The sequence below is a fragment of the Eptatretus burgeri genome, chromosome 15 (assembly GCF_056783735.1).
Source record: "Eptatretus burgeri isolate ZD-2024b chromosome 15, Ebu_testis_v1, whole genome shotgun sequence".
Lineage (NCBI taxonomy): Eukaryota > Metazoa > Chordata > Myxini > Myxiniformes > Myxinidae > Eptatretus > Eptatretus burgeri.
The window spans coordinates 20,628,897-20,649,060 of NC_140975.1; the positions used below are offsets into that span (position 1 = coordinate 20,628,897).

Below are 20,164 nucleotides of genomic sequence, written 5' to 3' on the forward strand. Positions count from 1 at the left end.
TTGGTGGCACCCCACGAAGACCAAGAATCCTACAGAGGACATCCCGATTCACTGAATCGAACGCTTTACAGAGATCAACATAGGCTGCAAGCAGCCCCTGCCGAAACTCTCGTCTGCGTTCGGTGAGGACACGAAGTGCAAGGATACGGTCAATAGTTGACCTCTTTGGTGTAAAGCCTGACTGCTCTGGACGCAGGTGCTCAAGCCGATGGTGGCGAACCCTATCAAGAATTATCCGAGCAAAGATCTTGCCCGGCACTGAGAGCAGCGTCACCCCTCGGTAGTTGTTGCAGTCTTGGCGATCACCCTTCCCTTTCCAGAGAGGGACAACAAGGCCCCTCTTCCAGTCAGTTGGGATGATGCCTGTGTTCCAGGCAGAGCACAAAACTGCATGCAACGACACGAGTGCAGCATTTCCACTAGCCTTGAGAAGTTCGGCATGGATGCCACAGATCCCTGGAGCTTTTCCCCGTTTCAACTGGTTCACTGCAGCCCGTTTTTCCACAAGCGAAGGTGGACCACAGTTGATTCGAGGGTCAGCAACAGGGATTGTAACACCCTTGACGTCCAACTCGACAGCTGGGGGATCAGCCTGGTACAACCGCTCAAAGTAACCGGCCCAGCGGGCCTTCACTTCAGACTCCTCTGTCAAGAGCCTACCACTCTCTGCTCGAACTGCAGTGCTCCGAGGGATGGGCTTGGATGAACGTAATGCGCGAATTCCCCTGTAAGCGGGACGAGAATCACCTGTCCACAGGTGATGCTCTACCCCCTCACAGATTCCTCGCACATAGGCCTCCTTGTCCACCCTCAGTGCACGTACAGTTTTACGCCTCAGCTCCCTGAACAGCTCAGCTCTGCCATTCAGCCTGGCCCTGCGACTCTGGTCAATGGTATCCAGTGTCCCTTGAGAGACAAAATTCTTCTTTGCCCTGCGGTGAGCTCCAAGGCATCCACCGGCAACATCAAGGACGGTGGTCTTGAAGGCGCTCCACAACTCTTCAGGACCCCCCAAAGCACCCAGACCCCCCAAGTGTCCACCCAGCCTGTTCGCAAACTCCTCAGCTACTCTCTCATCCCTGAGCTTGGCAACATCCAGCCTAGGCTGGGATGGTACCATTCTCCAGGATTTAAGGTGCAGCTTTAGAGTTGCTACAACAGCCTGTGGTCAGTATTGAGGAACTGAGCACTCCGGTAGACCCTGCAGTTCTGGATCATCCTCCAACGACCGTCAATGAGGACATGGTCAATCTCCTTTGCCACACCGCCAGCGTTGGAATACCAAGTCCAGCGATGAGCTTGTGGGCGCTGAAACCATGAACCAGCCACCCTAAGTCCATGACTTCTTGCAAAGTCAAGGAACTTAGTGCTATTCTGGTTCATAGTTCCTGACCCATGGGGACCAACACACACCTCATAACCATCCCTATCAGTTCCAGTCGATGCATTGAAATCCCCCAAGACTAGAAGTGTATCTCGTCTGGGGCACTGAACAACCACAGACTCGAGTGTGGCGTAGAATGCATCCTTCACGGTGAGATCACTCGCCTCAGTCGGAGCATAAACAGAGACCAGGGAAATGACACCTAAGGAGTGACGAATCCTTAATCTCATAATACGCTCGTTGACCGGTGTTACCTCAATTATCATTGGGGTCAGCTTATTGGACACAGCTGCAACAACTCCTTGGGTATGGTAACCATCAGAGCGACCAGACCAATAATAGGTGTAACCACCCACCATTATCTCGCCGCAATCCGGTCTCCGAACCTCAGACAGCTGCAATCCCGATGTCCAAACGCTTGAGCTCAGATGATAACAGAGACAGGTGATCATCCTCTCTTAGGGATAGGACATTCCAGGCACCCACCCGAAGGGGACGCCTCAGGTTAACCCAAGGAGACCGCCGTCTGGTGGACGACACCTCAGCACCACTCCGACACACTCTCCCGCAATCTGACCCAGGGATGTTACCCCGTGGTTTCCCTCCTATCATCAAAGATTGGGGGTCCCGAAGGCTTTGCCCCAATCCCGTCATCCGGTGAGCTGCCCTGCGAAGGGAAGCTGCACAGGAGGTACTCCAACGGAGTGGGTTTTCAGATTTTTTTGCGTTTTTGCGTTTTGCGGAATGAAGGGTTTTACGGTGGCCGGAGTGCAAATCCTGCCACCAACCTCCTAATAAGAAGTAACCCAACTGCAGGAGGACGTCCGCAGACACAGTTGAGCACTAGATATGGATGGCTGTTGGCTCACAAGGAGCTCCTCCGCCCTTTGAGAGAATCCACTCAAACCTCCTCCGCCCTTTGAGAGAACCTCCGCCCTTTGAGAGAACCTCCGCCCTTTGAGAGAACCCGAACTCCGCAGTTCCCTCCTTTGCGCCTTTGTTTGCCGTTCGGAAGCGGACGTAGTGGCGAAGATGTAGTAGCATAGATGGTGGAGGTGGCGTGGTTGCAGTGTGGTTGGCGCTGTGATGGGGATGGCGTGGTTGTTGAAACGTTGTGTGTTTGAAATAAAAGATAGAACAGAAAAATGGCTAACTCAAAGGATCGCAGCTCAGATGGATCACATAAATTCCCTCTACACAACGGATTTGGGCTAACTACACATGTACCTATGAAGATATCTCACCTGAGGGTCCTTTATTGTGTAATGCGAATTTCCACAGCTGTAACAATATATATATATATATATATATATATATATATATATATATATATATATATATATATATATATATATGTATATATGTTGTTACGGTTGTGGAAATTCACAGAACACCATTCAGACTTCCCAGAGATCAGTTATGTCGATAAGTGTGTGCTCAAATTAGATTTCCCCACCTCTGTCTAAAGGGAAATTATTCGTGTAACCAGGCTGTGATCTTTGAGTCAGCCATTATTCTTTTGCTATCTTTATTTGGGAACAACCGCATCTGAACAACTACCACCGCATATCAACAACCATGCCATCCCCACCACAGCGCCAACCACGACATCTCCAAACCATCTCAACAACATCTCCACAAACGAACAACATCGCCTCACCTTCATCTCCATTGCGCCGCCATCTTTTCGCCAGCCACGGCGAATCCCAATGAGCGGAACCTCCGCCAAACACGACGGCTGCCTCGTTGGGGCGACGGCCGGTGATTTCTGCCACGTCCGCTTTCCACTGCCGGTGATCTCTGCAACGTCCGTTCTCTCTGCGTTTGGCGACGAGATCGGATCAGAACACCAAAAGGGGCGGAGCCAGCGGGGGGTGAAAGGTCGAAGGTGGCAGATCAAGCTCACCCCCCCCCCCGGACCCCATAAAAAGGCGCGCTGGAACGCCAAGCGAGTCAGTTTTGCCTGGAGTCTGTCTGGAGTCGAGCTGGAGTCGGGGTGGAGAGCGCCAAGGTTCGAGTCCAGTGGAGGGCAGTCGAGGTCGTCGGAGCGCAGCGAAGCCTGGAGCGCAGCCAAGCCTGCAGTACCGTGCCGAACTGTGGGTCGGTGGTGACGGCTGGAGAGAAGTCGCCAGCCAGCGAAACGCGGACGACGGAGCAAACGCTGAGGAATGGGCAGGCTCGTAAAAGAGCATCAACTCTTGAAAGAGCAAAGGCCCGTTCGTTCCTCTGAGGCGTCGTCGGATAGGCCCGATCGACCAGGCCGCACGGCAAGGCCCGGACCAACCGAGTCGCCATTACACTAACCACCATGTTGACAGAACATTGAGGGTCGCTCAGCGAGTCACCACGATGGTGGCAGGTAACCAGCACGTTCTCACGGGGCTCCTTCGGTCTCCAAAGCTCCGCGAACATGAAAGGCCTACGGGCCCTGTTCTTACCCTTTCCTTTCCTGGGGTTTTCTTTGTATGAAAGTTGTGGTGCCGTGTCCGCGAAGTAGAATTGTGGTTAAGTGATTGTGTACATAATAAATAGATACGGCCGTAGGTCTTTGTTTGCTCGTGTCTTGTCCCTACCCCCATTCATTGCATACATGCTTGTATATCTGCATTGCTTCATTGACTGCATACGTGTGACAAATAAATATCCTTGTTTGAATGTTTACCTGCTCGTTGTGTCCCCTTCCTCCATTGAGCTGCTGTAATTACGTACGGAATATTAGCTGGCTGTTAATAGCCGATAAGATAATCGGGTCCAACGGGGCCTCGCGATAATAGACCGCTCGGCAAATTTCAAACGGAGCGAGCTGCTTAAGCGGCTCGTTTCCAAGCAGGTCCCGTTGAGGTACAATCTCTCGGTAGTCTGCCCGCTCGAATAATTAGGTAAATCGACCATTCGGCGATCGGACCCTGTAGCGCGTGTGGAGTATTGACAAGGTTGTGGTGTGCTTTAAAAACACACCCGTAGCTGGGTTTCGGCGTTGATCCGGAAAGCTACGACCGGATTGCCCGTCCGGTGGGCGCGTGCGACCACGATTAGTTAAAAGCGGTCGCCCACACGCCGAATGGGTGGAAACCACGAACAATATATATATATATATATATATATATATATATATATATATATATATATATATATATATATATATATATATATATATATATATATATATATATATATATATATATATATATATATATATATATATATATATATATATATATAGTTCTGGTGTTTCATGCTGGCATTTTAATTGCATCGGTTGATGAGCCAGTCGACATCTTTGTAGTGAATGAGGGTTGATTGTTCTGATAAAAGATTTCATGTGTTTTTGTTTTTTTTGACAATGATCTCCAGCTCATGGAGGAGCTTGTGCATAAGTCACATTCTGGACAAGGATATCAGAATACATCAGTATCTTTTCCCTTGAATTACAAGGACGTATTGGTGGACATTAGATAAATAAATGTGGTATCCGGGATTTAACCCTGTGATCCCAGCATCACGAGCAGTGGGTTCTCAAATGGGAACAGTAAATAGATTGTTGAATCGCTTCGTAATTGTTAGTCGTTGTTTTGTAATGTTGTGCCATGAGTATCACGATCACCAACTCTGGTAAAAAGTAGATGACCTCTGGCCTATTATCGGCAGGACAAAGGATTCATCTGCGAAGTTAGCCATTAATTGAGGTAACAAAGAGGACAGGAGTTATGTAAAAGAAAATGCCTTTTTATTTTGTGCATGCTTCGAATACTATCAATTACATGAGTATAAAAAGTCCCTCGGTTTCCCGGCTCATTCTTGCACATCGACCGCTTTAAAATGTCATCTGTATACTTTGCCTAAAACCACCAGGAGATGAAAGTGATGGCAGAAAAAAGGTGCTGTGGCTTATTCATGAACATAAACAACCGTGCTTATCCTTTTGGTGCTTTGTGGATGGTCATATCAACAAACTGGCTGCCATCATCTAACGCTTTGTTGTCGTACAGGTCCCAGAGCCAAGCCAACCGAACGATGAGGGAATCACCGCCTTGCATAATGCCGTGTGCGCTGGACACATGGATATAGTGCGCCTCCTCGTGCAGCACGGCGTGAACGTCAATGCAGCCGACAGTGACGGCTGGTTTGCATTTCACACCACCACACCTTCTGAAGGCCGCCTTTCTGATGTGCATTGATTTTGACAATTGAAAATGCGTCAATACTCTCACCCTCCGGCAGGGATCAGTGGTTAAACCACTTGCACTATTCAATGAGTCGACAAAAATTGCTTGTCGTCTCCTCGCCATCACGGGGATAGGGTGGGGAAGGGGGTGGTATTTTGTGCCCATGACCTGACCCTGGGTACCTTAAGTACGTATGCAAAATTTGATGGAGATCGGCCAGGCCATTTTCAATTCTTATAAGGTACATGAGGGAAGGTAAAAATCTTAGAAGGTTCATACATGCATGACGTGAAAAACAAAAAAAAACATTATTGCTGTTGCTGCTTTTGCCGTGCCTGTGGTTGTTGTTTTTGTACTCCACCCGTGCCATTCTAAAGGGTTCCTGCTGTCGTAGAATAATAAATGTTACTGTTAGAACCGCTGCATTAAGCTCCCATCCCGTGTCTTCTTCTTCGTCAATCCTGGAAAGAGTCTTTTAAAACGGGAATCCTTTTAATTAAACGGACACAAATTTTGTTCCAAGTAAATCGATCACTAACTTTCCAACCAAGTAAATTGATTATTGGCTTTGCGAAAGTATCCTTTTGTTCCTCTACGACAGCAGGAACCACTACATCAAAGCTTGAATTCCTGCTTCTTATTCACGTGATGGACGGGCACCTCTTCTTTTAGTAATACTGGACAGTAGTGACACCCATTCCCTCCGGGAGCGAAAAAAAGTGTCAATACCTGCTTCCTCCAGCAGGGGTCAGTGGTTAAACCACTTGCATTGTTCTCTCAGTGTCAGGCAAAAAAGTCATCTCATTCTCTCTGGGTAAGGGGAGGGTGGGGGATTATTTTGTGCACATGACCTGACCCTGGGTATCCGGAGCACGTATGCAAAGTTTGGTGGAGATTGGCACAGACGTTTTCAATTATATAATTATCAGACGTACATACAGAGAATTCCCAAACAGGTTTCCTCTGTACAAGCTGATTCGTGAGTTTGTAAAATATTTTTATCCACTTTTTTGGTATCATGATTGGTCATTTATGGGGTTGTCGTATCTCTCTTTGTCTCTATTTCCCTCTCTTTGTCTGTCTATCTGTCGTGCTTTTGACGTGCTTACTTAAGATCTTCTGCCTCCTCAGCTATCTTTTCAGTCGCTTGCCTCAAATTTGTTCTGATATACACAAACACTTTGTACCAGCACCTTGCATTGGAAGACATTCAATATAACAGATTGAGGCTGATCCACCCAAATTCCCAACTTATTTACAGATTAAAAAAAAAAGAAAAACAGGTATTTGATGTCGCTTTGTTGTTGTCGCTGCGTCGATCCCTAAGGTATTTGATGTATTGTTCGATCGTTTCATGACACATAACTCCTACAGCAGTGGATATTAAAGCGATGGCGATTACATTGAGCGAGCTAATCTTTTTCATGATGTGGAAAAAAATATTTACTTGGTGATTGCAATTCTGTTCCTGCATGGACAGGACACCTCTGCACTGTGCGGCTTCCTGCAACAACGTACACCTGTGCAAGATCCTCGTGGAATCTGGTGCCGCTGTGTTCGCGACTACAATCAGCGACAGTGAGACGGCTGCAGACAAGTGCGAGGAGATGGAGAGCGGGTTTCAGCAGTGCTCACAGTTTCTATATGGTACACCATCTTTAAACGCAGGCCGATCACTTTTGGTTGTCTGGCCTGCTCTGTCGCATCATTTGCGTTAACAGTACAAAATAAATTTGAATAACAGTTTGCTTTTCTTTCTTTTTTTGCTTCTACTACGTGCATCGTGACAATAAAACAATTTGTTTCACAATTTTCAAAATTTAATCCTAATGCAAAAAGGCATTTTTGCACACGTAAGGAGTGCAACGTCCACCTACCTGGAACCAATTATGGCTGTGGATTGGTGTATAACACCCAGATTGGCTGTAGCCCACATAGTCCAAACAGATGAGAGTCCATCACAAGCTGAAGGATGTTTTACCCATATGATCTATCCAAACCCCAGGTGTACAAGAGAAATTAGGCCTCATGAACAAAAGTGTGGTGTTTGCACTGTGGAATTGCGATCCTGAACAAGATGACGAGTTGCAGCTGCACGAGGGTGAGGCGCTGTCGATACTGCGACGAGGGCAAGATGAGCAACCAGAATGGTGGTGGGCACGCCGTGCGGAGCAAGAGGGCTATGTACCCAGGAACTTGCTTGGGGTAAGGGGAAGATATCTGATAGAGTGGTAATGTGTATGTTTGTCCTAATAGCAGGGAAGTCGATGAATGTTTGAGTAACATCAAGACTTGTATATATGAATAAATGGCTAGGAATTTGAGATCGGTGTGGTTGGATGGGGCTAGGAGGGAGGCGATGGGATGGGGAGGGGAGGTAGGTGGTGGGATTTGGGGGAGGGAGGCAGTGGGACAGGGAGGTGGAAGAAGACGATAGGCATGGGGAGAGAAGTACGGAGGTTGTGAGATGGGTAGGGGGAGGGAGGCGGTGGTATGGGGGAGAGGGTGGGAGAAGGTTGGATTGGGAGGAGGGTTGAAGGGAGGGGAGATCATGGATACATCATCCTGTAAAATAAACCAACAGTTGCCTTTGACATTCGCTGCAGTTGAACATCATGTTAGGTGTTTTTAATGGGAGGGTTGTATGGATGGCAAGCTGGATTAATATGTGGTGGTAATAAAGTTTTCAAAAAAATTATTTTGCTTCACAGCTATACCCAAGAATTAAACCTCGTCCACGAACATTGGCGTGATGGACAGTGCCATTCCCCAAAGTCAGCGATGATGTCAAAAATCGAGGATCCACACCTTGGAGGTGGTGGGACTTGCAGCACAAGCTTGCATTTACACGAAAGACTGTGCAAATTTCTTTGTAATGCACTGTCAGGTTTGGAGGACATTGGTGACAATGAGGGCTTTGCAGGGTAGCTTTTCTCACCCCCCCCACCCCCTCTACTTCAGCATGTCAAAATGTATTTTGGAAGGGGTTTAGGCTGGGTAGCAGTTGATTATAGCTCATCTCTATCTTGTAAGCACCTCTATTTGTCATGCTTTGACAGCAAACGTATCCCATGTGTGGCTGATACGCAGTCATATCCCCGTTGGTCGAGACATGCATGTCGTACTGCAACACAGGCTTTTAGGATCGGATGTTTTTGCAATTCCCGAAAGTGCCTCGGGCAAGACGGATTATTGTACGTGCAGGGAAAGGATGAAGGAATGTGACAAAGAAAGTTTGGCAATGTCTGTACCGTTTATATTTTAGGTGGAATGATGTAGACTGAAGTTTGGAGTTATTTTATAGATCGCGAGGAGAAAGTGGATAACAGTGGATGTTTCAGACCTGAGTTACCCGCATTGCGGTGGTGTATGGATACCGATTATGTGACGTGTTGATGTAAAAAGCTGTGCTGACATCTTTGTTTTGTCATCGACTTGGCTTTTTGAGCAGGTGTTGCTTATGGCATGGCAATTCCATCATGGGCTTTGTACAACTTTTGTAGATTTTCATCACTACCGCCAAATTCCGTTTTAATCTGCCAGTGTTGGTCAAGCTCTCAGCTCGGCCGTGCGCGAGAAGCTCCTCAATGCATCCAACACACCATTGAGCGTGCTGTACCCCTCTAATTGCGCATCAGTGCGTTTGGCATGCCGGTTTAAACACTCCATCTCATGAATAATTATACTGGATACATCATTTGTATTCCCGTGGTACAAAAAAGACCTGGGAAGGTAGAACGCGACCCTATAATTATAGTTAAAATAAATGCTGGTATTAGAGAATGAAGGAAATGCTTTATTTTCACAAGGAAATGGTTGCTCTGTAGTTGTTCCTGCTTAATTGAATGGTTTTGAAGATAGTTACTGAAATCGTAACTTCAGCCCTTCTACCACCTCCCCAAACCTCTTCTCTCACAGGAAATAAATTCTTGCAACATACGAGTGCATTTGCTTTTATTGTCATTTTCACCCGTCTGTTTAGCATTTAATTATTGAATATTATAATACGCCCCAAACCATACTTGCCTCAGTTTAGAATCCGTTATTCGAAAGCTGGGCTGGCTGGCAGGATGGCGGACAGGTACGAGCACTCAGCTATCAGCCATCAAGCCTGGGTTCCAATCTCAACTTGGCTATAAACTGTCACTTTGGTGTTTCGCATGCAGAGCGAGGCGTCAATGGTGTGCACCATCATTGGAAGGACGCTAAGCCGCAGGACCCTTCTGCCAGCACTAGTTGTTGGTGGACATTTAAAGATCCCACCGTGTCCTTCGCGACGAATAGGCAATTTAATCGCCTGCACCATGAACAAATTACAAAATTCTAGCCCCGACGACTGACTGCTGGGAAGGCAACAGCAAACCATCTAGCACAACCTTTCTCCAGAAATATTTCGGCAACACCAACACTGTCAAGAATATTGTGCAATTGACCGACTGGTGTTTACGCTGCAGACATAAAACTAGAATGGCACTAAATAGAGAGTATACCTCTGCAGAGCTGCACAGTTCACATTTTGTATCCCACTGTTGGTCCGGATCTGGATCCGGCCCTGAACCAAACTCTAATCGGCTTGTTCTTGTCACCGACTCAACTCATCCACCGAGTTTCGTCATAATCCCTCCATAACTTTTTGAAATATCATGCTATATATATCGTTTTTGGCCCCATCCATATTGATGGTGAAGAATCTCTTTTTAAAAAATCATCGTATCCAGACGGAGAGCCTGGTGTTGGCTTCGCGGTTGGGGAGGTGACTCGGGACCCGTTTTTCACCCGCTGAATTAACACCAGGGGGTTGACTCAGCCTGTCATTCTTCTGAGGTTAGCGAAATGAGCATCAGTGTACTGGTAATAGGGGCACTGCATCAGCGGCATAGCCACGCCCCTAACCAATGATGCAACCAGCAGCCGAAAAGGCCGCACACGATGGGATCGTATCCAGATCTGGATTTTCACCAAAATCGAATCGATTCTTCCTCGTCACACACCCAACCTGTCCGCCAAGTTTCGTCCGAATCTGTCCATAACCTTTTGCGATATGCTCACCAAACAAATGGACCAACAGGGGTGAAAACATGATCTGCCGTCCATCTTCGGTGGCAGAGGTAACAAAAAAAAAAAAAAACAACCTCACACTGGTAATCGTTTTCATTTGCACTTTAATAATACGTTGTTATATAATCTTCAGATCAAAACACCTTAACTCGGAGGGTTATTCATTGAGCATCACTTGGAAGAAAACCTCATCTATACTGTCCCTAATTTAATGCAATCGCACCATTAAATCGTCTCCTAAGATTTAATGTCAGATAATGTGACATTTGTCTGATGGTCAGTTGAACAAGGGCTGCTTGGTTCTTGTACCTTATGGGTACCAAAAGCCCCTGAAGGTGTTTGGCGAGCCAATTGAGCATTTGCTCAACAAGGAAGGCGATTGAAAGGGAACAGTCTGAGAAACTGCAAGATGCAGACAAGTATCACAACTCATGATCATGATATCACAAATGCAAAACGATGGTTCATATCACGATCGTAAGAAATACGTATGTTGGACAGATGCTGGGTGGGCAATGGTGGGGTTTAATTTGAACCAGTTACCTTGACACTCCGTGTCTTTAATTTAACCGGTACTATGTACAACGGACATGGAACACAATTCATTATATCGTCGATCAGGCTGGGATTTTATGCGGTGTCGGTTGACTCTGGGAACTTTTCCTTTCTTCTGAGGTTTGGGGATTTGCCTTCTGAGCATGGTGTTCACAAATGTGAACCTCCCTCAGCTGCTGAATATCTTTCTGTGATTCTTCAAGTATGCCTTGGAGATGCGAAAGCCTGTCCTGAAGGTCTGAGAAGCGCTGCTGCTCCTCCTGCAGTTTCTTGTGCGACGACTCGCTTTGCCGGACATATTCAACGTAAAGGCATCCGCCAGCCACCAAGAAGACGAAGAACTCGCTAAGTATGCGCGAGCCTAGCTCTGCCGCCTCGTCCTCCTGCAGCGGCTGCACGTGGCGGACGCTGAAACCGAGCAGATGCATCTTGAACTTGATGTCGACCCAATGATAAACTGTCAACACATAGGATGGGAACAATGAGGAGAGGGAATGTGTTTTTGCAATTAATCTTTCCCTTTATCTACACTGTTCAAAGCACATGTATTTAATCCATTTTGATTTGATTCTGACGTACCATACTCTGTTAGGGAGCGCCGGTGCTGCCAAAGCATTTTCTTGGCAAGGGTTAGATGAGGTGGTTTGCCATCACTCTCCTAGCAGTAGTTAGGGCAGGGATTTGTATTATGTTGAGGGTGCCAGCGATAATTGGTCTACTCTTCGTGAAGATAATGCTGGCAGATGGGACGTCCGTTTAACGTCTATCCGAGGGGCGGTATACATATTGAATCGCCCTGCCTGTGAAACACCATGATGACAGTTTATAGCTGGGCCGAAATTCAAACCCAAGCTGGATGGCTAAGAAGCGAGTGTGCGTATCTCTTGGTTGTCCTGCCTTCCCATATAATCCATACTTCAACATTATAAGAAGCACCAAATGCAGTTAAAAGATAGAAGAGGATCTGGTTCGAAACTTCTTTTTTTTCTTTTCCGCACAACTCGAGGGTGAACAAAAAAAAGGTCCTGGAGAAATGATAGCATTTAATTCTTCCACCTCTCCCCTCACAAGATGAAAACTGCTTGATGCCATGACTTGTAGCCTTGTTAAGGATGTTTGAATAGCAACACCGAGTGTTATAGCAGAAGGCAGCAGGTACACAAACTGACAAGCTCAAATGGAAACAGGGACACAAGGACTTCGTTTGAAGTGGAAGAAAGGAAAGGCGGCGGAGCTGGGTCAGCGAGCCTTCAGAGGTGACGATGGGCAGCACGGCTGAAAGACTGGGACGGACGGACAAGACACATGGATTCAGTTCCACAAATGAGAGAATAGAGGTAGGAAGGAATAGAGGTAGGAAGGAATAGAGGTAGGAAGGAATAGAGGTGAGCGTTCAGCTTAGGTTTGGGGAAGGAGCCACTGTGCGATTCTGGAAATGACCTGACATGAGGACAGAAAGGTGAGATCAGAAACAGTGAGGATATTCTTTATTTCTACACCAGGTTTCCATGTTCTTTTTCTCCACTTCAAACGATTTATTGTGATCTATTCTTTAAAACCATTTCATCAACTCCGCCACCGAGGGTGGACAGATGTTATGTTTTCACCAGTTTGCTTGTGCGCAGGATATCTCAAAGATTTGTGGACAGAGTAGGACGAAATTTGGTGGACAGGTTGGGTGTGTGACAAGGACAAATTGATTCGATTTTGGTGAAGATCCGGATACTAGAATAAAATATTTTTTTAATGATTCCTCCGACTGTGCCGATAAAGTCTACACCCGCCCCCCTGACCCCTTTTCAATTTTTTCACCTTTTGTTGCCTTATAGCCTGGAATTAAATTGCATTTCCACCTTGATTTGCACATCATCACCCACAACTTCCAAGTGCAAACCAAATTCTACAAATTTCAGAAAATTAATTTAAAAAACAAAATGAGACGATCTTGCCTGGACAAGTGTGCACCCCCACCCCCAACTTTATAATAACAATTGTAAATTAGCTCAGGTGTAACCAATCACCTTCAAAAAAAATCACACACCAAGTTAATTGGCCTCAACCTGTGTTAAACTGGAAGGATTTTGATTATTTCAGAATAAAAACTAGAAGGGCACTCGGTAAAGTGCATACCTCCGCCACGTAATGCCTGATCCAAGAGAACATATCGGGCCCAATACATTTTTGAAATATCATGAGATACAGTACTATATCGTTTTGACCCAATCTCTTGATGGTGAAGAACCACTAAAAAAAAATTAAATAACTCTCGTATCCGGATCCGAATCTTCACCGAAATTGAATAAATTCTTCCTTGTCACACACCCAACCCGTACACAAAGTTTCATCCGAATCCATACACAACTTTTTGAGATATCGTGCTACATATCGGTTTCGCCCTATCAACGGTGAAGAATAACTTTAAAATTTATCAGATCTGGATCCGGATCCGGATCTTCACCAAAATTGAATCAATTCTTTACCACACACCTAACTTGTCCACAAAATTTCATCTGAATCCATACACAACTTTTTGAGATATCCTGCACACAAACAAACAGAAAGGGGTGAAAATATAACCTCCTTCCCCCTTCAGTGACAGAGGTAATCAGCTGTTTCTGGAGCTTTCCTCTGCTAGGTAGTGAGTTTCACAGCAAAGACAATGATGAGCACCAAGGACCTTTGAAAAGACCTCCAGGATAAAGTTGTGAAAAGGCACAGATGAGGGGATGGGTATAAAAATATTTCAAAGGCCTTGAATACCTCTTGGAGCACAGGCAGGACAATCATTACGAAGTGGAAGGCATATGGTACCACCAAGACCCTGCCTAGATCAGGAGGAGGAGGAGATTGGGACCACACTCTGTGCAGAGCGTTGGTGCTGCAGAAGCAGTCTCCTTGGCTATTGCGCACAATCCTGGACGGGTCGCCACTCCGACACAGTATACCAGCAAGCTGGCACTCATTTTGCCGACCTCGGAAAGATGACAGGTCGAGTTCACCCCACCTGGTATTAATTCAACTGCTGAGTGGGATTTGAACTCAGGACCCTAGGATCCAAAGCCCACCACCCGAACCATTAAGCCAACACCAGGCATAACCATTAAGCTCGATCAGGCAGTCCCTCTAAACTGGAAGACCAAACAAGGAGACTGATCAGAGAGGCCACCAACAGTCCAATGGCAACTTTGAAAGAGCTACAGGCCTTTATGGCAAAGACTGGTCACTGTGTGCATGTGAAAACAATATCCCAAGCACTCCACAACTTTGGCCTGTACGGTAGGGTGGCAATAAGGCCTAAGTTACATTTTCCACGGCGGCCGTGGGGTCTCCAAAATCTACGGCCACGAGCAATTATACGGCGGCCGCAGTATTTCCACGGTCACACAATGTAGCAGTCACATATGTTTTTATTTTTGGGGAGCCGCACGGCGTATTTAGAAATTGTGGAGACCGAAAACGTGGGGTTGCCGTACGGTCTTTGATTTGATGTCACACGGTGACCTTATGGGGGCCCTGAGGCGGCCATAGAATTTTGAAGGCAGATGGATGGTAACGAGTGGGTTAATTATTTATTTATTTTTACCAGTTGGTTTTTTTCGGCTTTTCAAATTGCTACGGCGAACGTAGAAATGAAAAAAAGTTATAACTCCGTGTTATAATTCCACGGCGACCCCTATGGCCTGTAAAAGATAGCCAAACGGCGTTGGGCCTCCCTGAGGCCACCTCAGAAACTCTGCGGCCGCCGCACGTTTCTGTCAATTCAGAGGGCGTACGGCCGCCATATCCTCGCCGTAGAGCAAATGTGACTTAGGCCTAAGGAAGCCATTACTCAAAAAAATCCCACCTTGAGACACATTTAAGGTATGCAAAATACCACTCTGGAGATTCTGAAGCCATGTGGCAAAAGGTTTTGTGGTCCAACGAAACCAGGACGGAACTTTTTGGCCAAAATGCAAAACGTTAAGTTTGGCGCAAACTCAACACGGCACATCACCCAAAGAACACCATGCCTACTGTGAAGCATGGTGGTGGCAGCATCATGTTATGGAGTGTGTTTCATGAGCAGAGACGAGGGCACTTGTCAGAATAGAAGGGAAAATGGATGGAGCAAAATACAGAAAAGTCCTGGAGGAAAACTTGCTGCCCTCTGCAAGAAAGATGAAATTAGGACGGAAGTTCACCTTTCAGCATGACAATGACCCGAAGCACACAGACAAAGCTACACTGGAGTGGTGAAGGAACAAAAAGATAAATGTCCTTGAGTGGCCCAGTCAGAGCCCCGACCTAAATCCAATCGAAAATCTGTGGCATGACTTGAAGATTGCTGTCCATCATCACTTCCCACACAACTTCACTGAGCTTGAACAGTTTTGTGTAGAAGAATGGGCAAATATTACCCATTCAAGATGTGTAAAGTTGGTAGAGACCTATCCCAATAGACACACAGTTATAATCGCTGTCAAAGGTTCTTCCACCAAGTATTAACTCAGGGTGGTGGACACTTATCCAACCAAGATATTCTATTTTGGATTTTTAATTAATTTTCTGAAATTTGTATAATTTGTTTTTCACTTGGAAGTTGTGGGATACAATGTGTAAATAAAGGTGGAAAAGTCTGATTTAATGCAATTTAATTCCAGGCTATAAGGCAACAAAAGGTGAAAAAATTGTAAAAGGAGGGGGGGGGTGTCGATTTTCAATAGGTACTGCACCTTTGAGCCGTCTAGTCTACGTTCGAAACCCGTCCTGACTATGAACCGTCGTATTGGTGCTTCACAGGCAGGGCGTTTCATTTGAACATGGCGGATGGATGATTTTTTTTTTCAAATACTCCAGTGGATGATATGTTGGGCGTCTCGTTTTCTCGCTAACATTAGTGGTGGATATCAACGACCCCAAGGTGTCTTTCGCAAAGAGTAGATGATTTATTGCCGTACCCTGGAACAAATTACATCAGATCCGGCCAGTCGGTTCCTGAAAGACTTGGGTCATAATTGTGGCCCTTAATGTCATAGTATCAGTAACAGGAGATTATGTAGTATCCTTTGGGTTCGGGTTACATCTCAAATCACTTCAGGACAAAGCAGTCTTCTATTCTCACCAAAAGCAAAATATTTTCATTCTGATACACGCATGTACTAGCAAACACATACCAGTCAAACAATGGCTCCTTTGTTTAACATCACCATAGAAACACTCACTCCCTATGGGAGCAGCAACCTTATGGTTTGTACAATTTATCGGATTTTTTTTAATTTTACAGGATAAGATCCAGTTCTCAAATTATTTTGCCAAGCGGTGCAGGAGTGCATTCACAGGTTTGATAATTCCTCACTTTTAACATTAAAGTTTAAAAAAAAAAAATTAAGTTGGAGGTAGCCATCCCTACTTAGTAGAATGTTCGAATGTACACCCTGACCAGGAGTGAAACCGCGACTTCAACTTGCTTCGTCCAGGGGTGCAGGAGTGTATATCCAAGGCACCGATGACGTCAGACCTGTGACACGTCACAGTCACACATTTTCACTCCGTGTCCACAGGACGGGCTGATTTCACGAAAACCAACCGTTGTTTACCTCAGAAATACCAACATTCTTCGACATGATAGGTATTCGTAGCAAAAATTTTCCAAACTCTTGTAAAATTATTTTTAAGCATCGTTGTGCATAAATCTCAATCTACTCGGTGATTAAATATGAAACATCAGCAAAGGCGACGCGCACGGACGGAGCTTGTGTGTGTGTGTCCGGATTCAAGGTTCATTTCCATGAGCCTCAGCCGGTCACGTTGTTCCGTGTCCCCGTCGCACTGTACGGGCTCCTCTGTGGACGGAGGGACAGTAGGGCGGGCATGTTCACACACACTGCACGGGCTCCTCTGTGGAGGACAGAGGGACAGTAGGGCGGGCATGTTCACACACACTGCACGGGCTCCTCTGTGGAGGACGGACAGTAGGGCGGGCATGTTCACACACACACACACACACACACACACACACACACACACACACACACACACACACACACACACACACACACACACACACACACACACACACACACACACACAGTACGGGCTCCTCTGTGGAGGACGGACAGTAGGGCGGGCATGTTCACACACACACACACACACACACACACACACACACACACACACACAGTACGGGCTCCTCTGTGGAGGACAGAGGGACAGTAGGGCGGGCATGTTCACACACACTGTACGGGCTCCTCTGTGGAGGACAGAGGGACAGTAGGGCGGGCATGTTCACACACACTGCACGGGCTCCTCTGTGGAGGACGGACAGTAGGGCGGGCATGTTCACACACACACACACACACACACACACACACACACACACACACACACACACACACACACACACACACACACACACACACAGTACGGGCTCCTCTGTGGAGGACGGACAGTAGGGCGGGCATGTTCACACACACACACACACACACACACACACACACACACACACACACACACACACACACACACACACACACACACACACACACACACACACACACACACACACACACACACAGTACGGGCTCCTCTGTGGAGGACGGACAGTAGGGCGGGCATGTTCACACTCACACTGTATGGGCTCCTCTGTGGACGGAGGTACAGTAGGGCGGGCATGTTCACACTCACACTGTACGGAGGGACAGTAGGGTGGGCATGTTCACACTCACACTGTACGGGCTCCTCTGTGGAGGACGGACAGTAGGGCGGGCATATTCACACTCACACTGTACGGGCTCCTCTGTGGAGGACGGAGGGACAGTAGGGCGGGCATGTTCACACTCACACTGTACGGGCTCCTCTGTGGAGGACGGACAGTAGGGTGGGCATGTTCACACTCACACTGTATGGGCTCCTCTGTGGAGGACGGAGGGACAGTAGGGCGGGCATGTTCACACTCACACTGTACGGGCTCCTCTGTGGAGGACGGAGGGACAGTAGGGCGGGCATGTTCACACTCACACTGTACGGGCTCCTCTGTGGAGGACGGACAGTAGGGTGGGCATGTTCACACTCACACTGTACGGGCTCCTCTGTGGAGGACGGAGGGACAGTAGGGCGGGCATGTTCACACTCACACTGTACGGGCTCCTCTGTGGAGGACGGACAGTAGGGCGGGCATGTTCACACTCACACTGTACGGGCTCCTCTGTGGAGGACGGACAGTAGGGCGGGCATGTTCACACTCACACTGTACGGGCTCCTCTGTGGAGGACGGAGGGACAGTAGGGTGGGCATGTTCACACTCACACTGTACGGGCTCCTCTGTGGAGGACGGACAGTAGGGTGGGCATGTTCACACTCACACTGTACGGGCTCCTCTGTGGAGGACGGAGGGACAGTAGGGTGGGCATGTTCACACTCACACTGTACGGACTCCTCTGTGGAGGACGGAGGGACAGTAGGGTGGGCATGTTCACACTCACACTGTACGGGCTCCTCTGTGGAGGACGGACAGTAGGGTGGGCATGTTCACACTCACACTGTACGGGCTCCTCTGTGGAGGACGGAGGGACAGTAGGGTGGGCATGTTCACACTCACACTGTACGGACTCCTCTGTGGAGGACGGAGGGACAGTAGGGCGGGCATGTTCACACTCACACTGTGCTGGTGGGATGCAGAACCTCCTCCAGAAATGGTTGGTCCTGGCGCGCGATGATATCCTGTTCGCCATCGGTTTACTCACCTGCCGGATCCCCAAGATGATCAGTTTAATTAGCGGGAACGCCACCATGGCCGGTAGCCCTTGGGCTCTGTCCTTAAACTCCTTCAAGCTCACGTGCTTTGTCTGAGCCAGTCCGCTGTCGCACAAAGACAATCTCACTTCGACATTGTTTCATGTTTATCGGTAATATTGTGCAGTTTCTCATTGCCGCCGAGCCACGAACGCAATTACAGACAGCAGGCTGAGCGAACTACACCGTCGAGGACGTGAACAGCGCGCGAACTCTTCTCGGCTCATTCTGAACAAGTGGAAACACCGGAGCTTTAGGTTAACCGTTTAATATAAATCGATGATTTTAAAACCTTAAGTAAAATAATCTCACTTTAGATATTAAATGTTTTGCTGAAAATCCTCACACCGATAAAAAAATAAATATATATATATATAAATATAAATATATTATCGTAGAACGCGCCTTCTCACCACGTTTGGAATTCCTATCCCTTTTAGTCAGGGATCCAAACTCAGAAAGGCCGCTATTTTAGGAGTTACCGGACTCCGCTTCCTATACTTTGCAGGCCTCATTTTTTTCTTTAGTTTAGTGTATTAGGATTAATAATCAAGAGGCCTGCTCGGTCATCTCGATTGCCAACATCTCACAAATTGTATTTGAACATACGTATCCACCAAAAAATGGGTGCGATTTTCGGTATCACTAATTTTTCAAAAAACGTTTCATAAGTTCTTCAAATATCAAGTTAGACAGTTGATTTCAACCCCGAGTAAGGACGCTGGCATGGTCTTTCACATGCTGAGGTCACATGTGTCAAATTTCGCCAATTAGAGGTTGAAAAAAAAAATTAAGTTTCAGTGCAAATTGACCCCCAAAAATAGCTGCATCAGCAGTAAATATGTTTTCATTTATCTTAAACTTGATTTTGTGCTCTCAAAATAACTTCTAGTAGATACAGTAGGGTCAATTAATATTCATTTAACATGTGTATATGTATTTGTTAGCCAATTACCTACCCTAAAATAGTGAATACAATTAAATTTAATATAATAAAGATTTTTGAAAAAAATATGTGACCAGCCAAAACCAAGTAAGGTGGCATATTTTCGACCTCAGTGAGATGGTCCTCCCAGCACCCTTTTCGTTCTGCTGCTATATACCGTTTGAGGAGGAGTACCATGTTGATGTACATAATCCAAAGCTTGGCTGTAGGTGAGTTGCACAGTGTATTTTCAAAATCCGACAACAACTTTTGAACATCATCTGCAACTGCGATCATCTCGGCTTG

General features: G+C 46.7%; 2 protein-coding genes across 7 annotated transcripts in view; one reads left to right on the forward strand and one right to left on the reverse strand.

The window, feature by feature from the left end:
• Positions 1 to 9,489, forward strand: part of LOC147011695 (apoptosis-stimulating of p53 protein 1-like) — a 167,242-nt gene extending 157,753 nt beyond the window's left edge. For all 6 annotated transcript variants that reach the window (XM_085857271.1, XM_085857269.1, XM_085857267.1 and 3 more), the window contains 4 exons: positions 5,374 to 5,507; positions 7,031 to 7,197; positions 7,556 to 7,755; positions 8,262 to 9,489. In XM_085857271.1, the coding sequence (XP_085713397.1) occupies positions 5,374 to 5,507; positions 7,031 to 7,197; positions 7,556 to 7,755; positions 8,262 to 8,303 (543 nt within the window). In that variant the 3' untranslated portion in view covers positions 8,304 to 9,489. The remainder of the gene's footprint in view (positions 1 to 5,373; positions 5,508 to 7,030; positions 7,198 to 7,555; positions 7,756 to 8,261) is intronic.
• Positions 9,490 to 10,695: 1,206 nt separating this feature from the next.
• Positions 10,696 to 19,150, reverse strand: LOC147011696 (optic atrophy 3 protein homolog). Its single transcript, XM_085856212.1, has 2 exons — positions 18,800 to 19,150; positions 10,696 to 11,620 (listed from the first exon to the last, which is right to left on the reverse strand). The coding sequence occupies exons 1-2, from the start codon at positions 18,930 to 18,932 to the stop codon at positions 11,226 to 11,228; spliced, it is 528 nt and encodes a 175-aa protein (XP_085712338.1). The 5' UTR covers positions 18,933 to 19,150; the 3' UTR covers positions 10,696 to 11,225.
• Between the last annotated feature and the right edge of the window lie 1,014 nt (positions 19,151 to 20,164).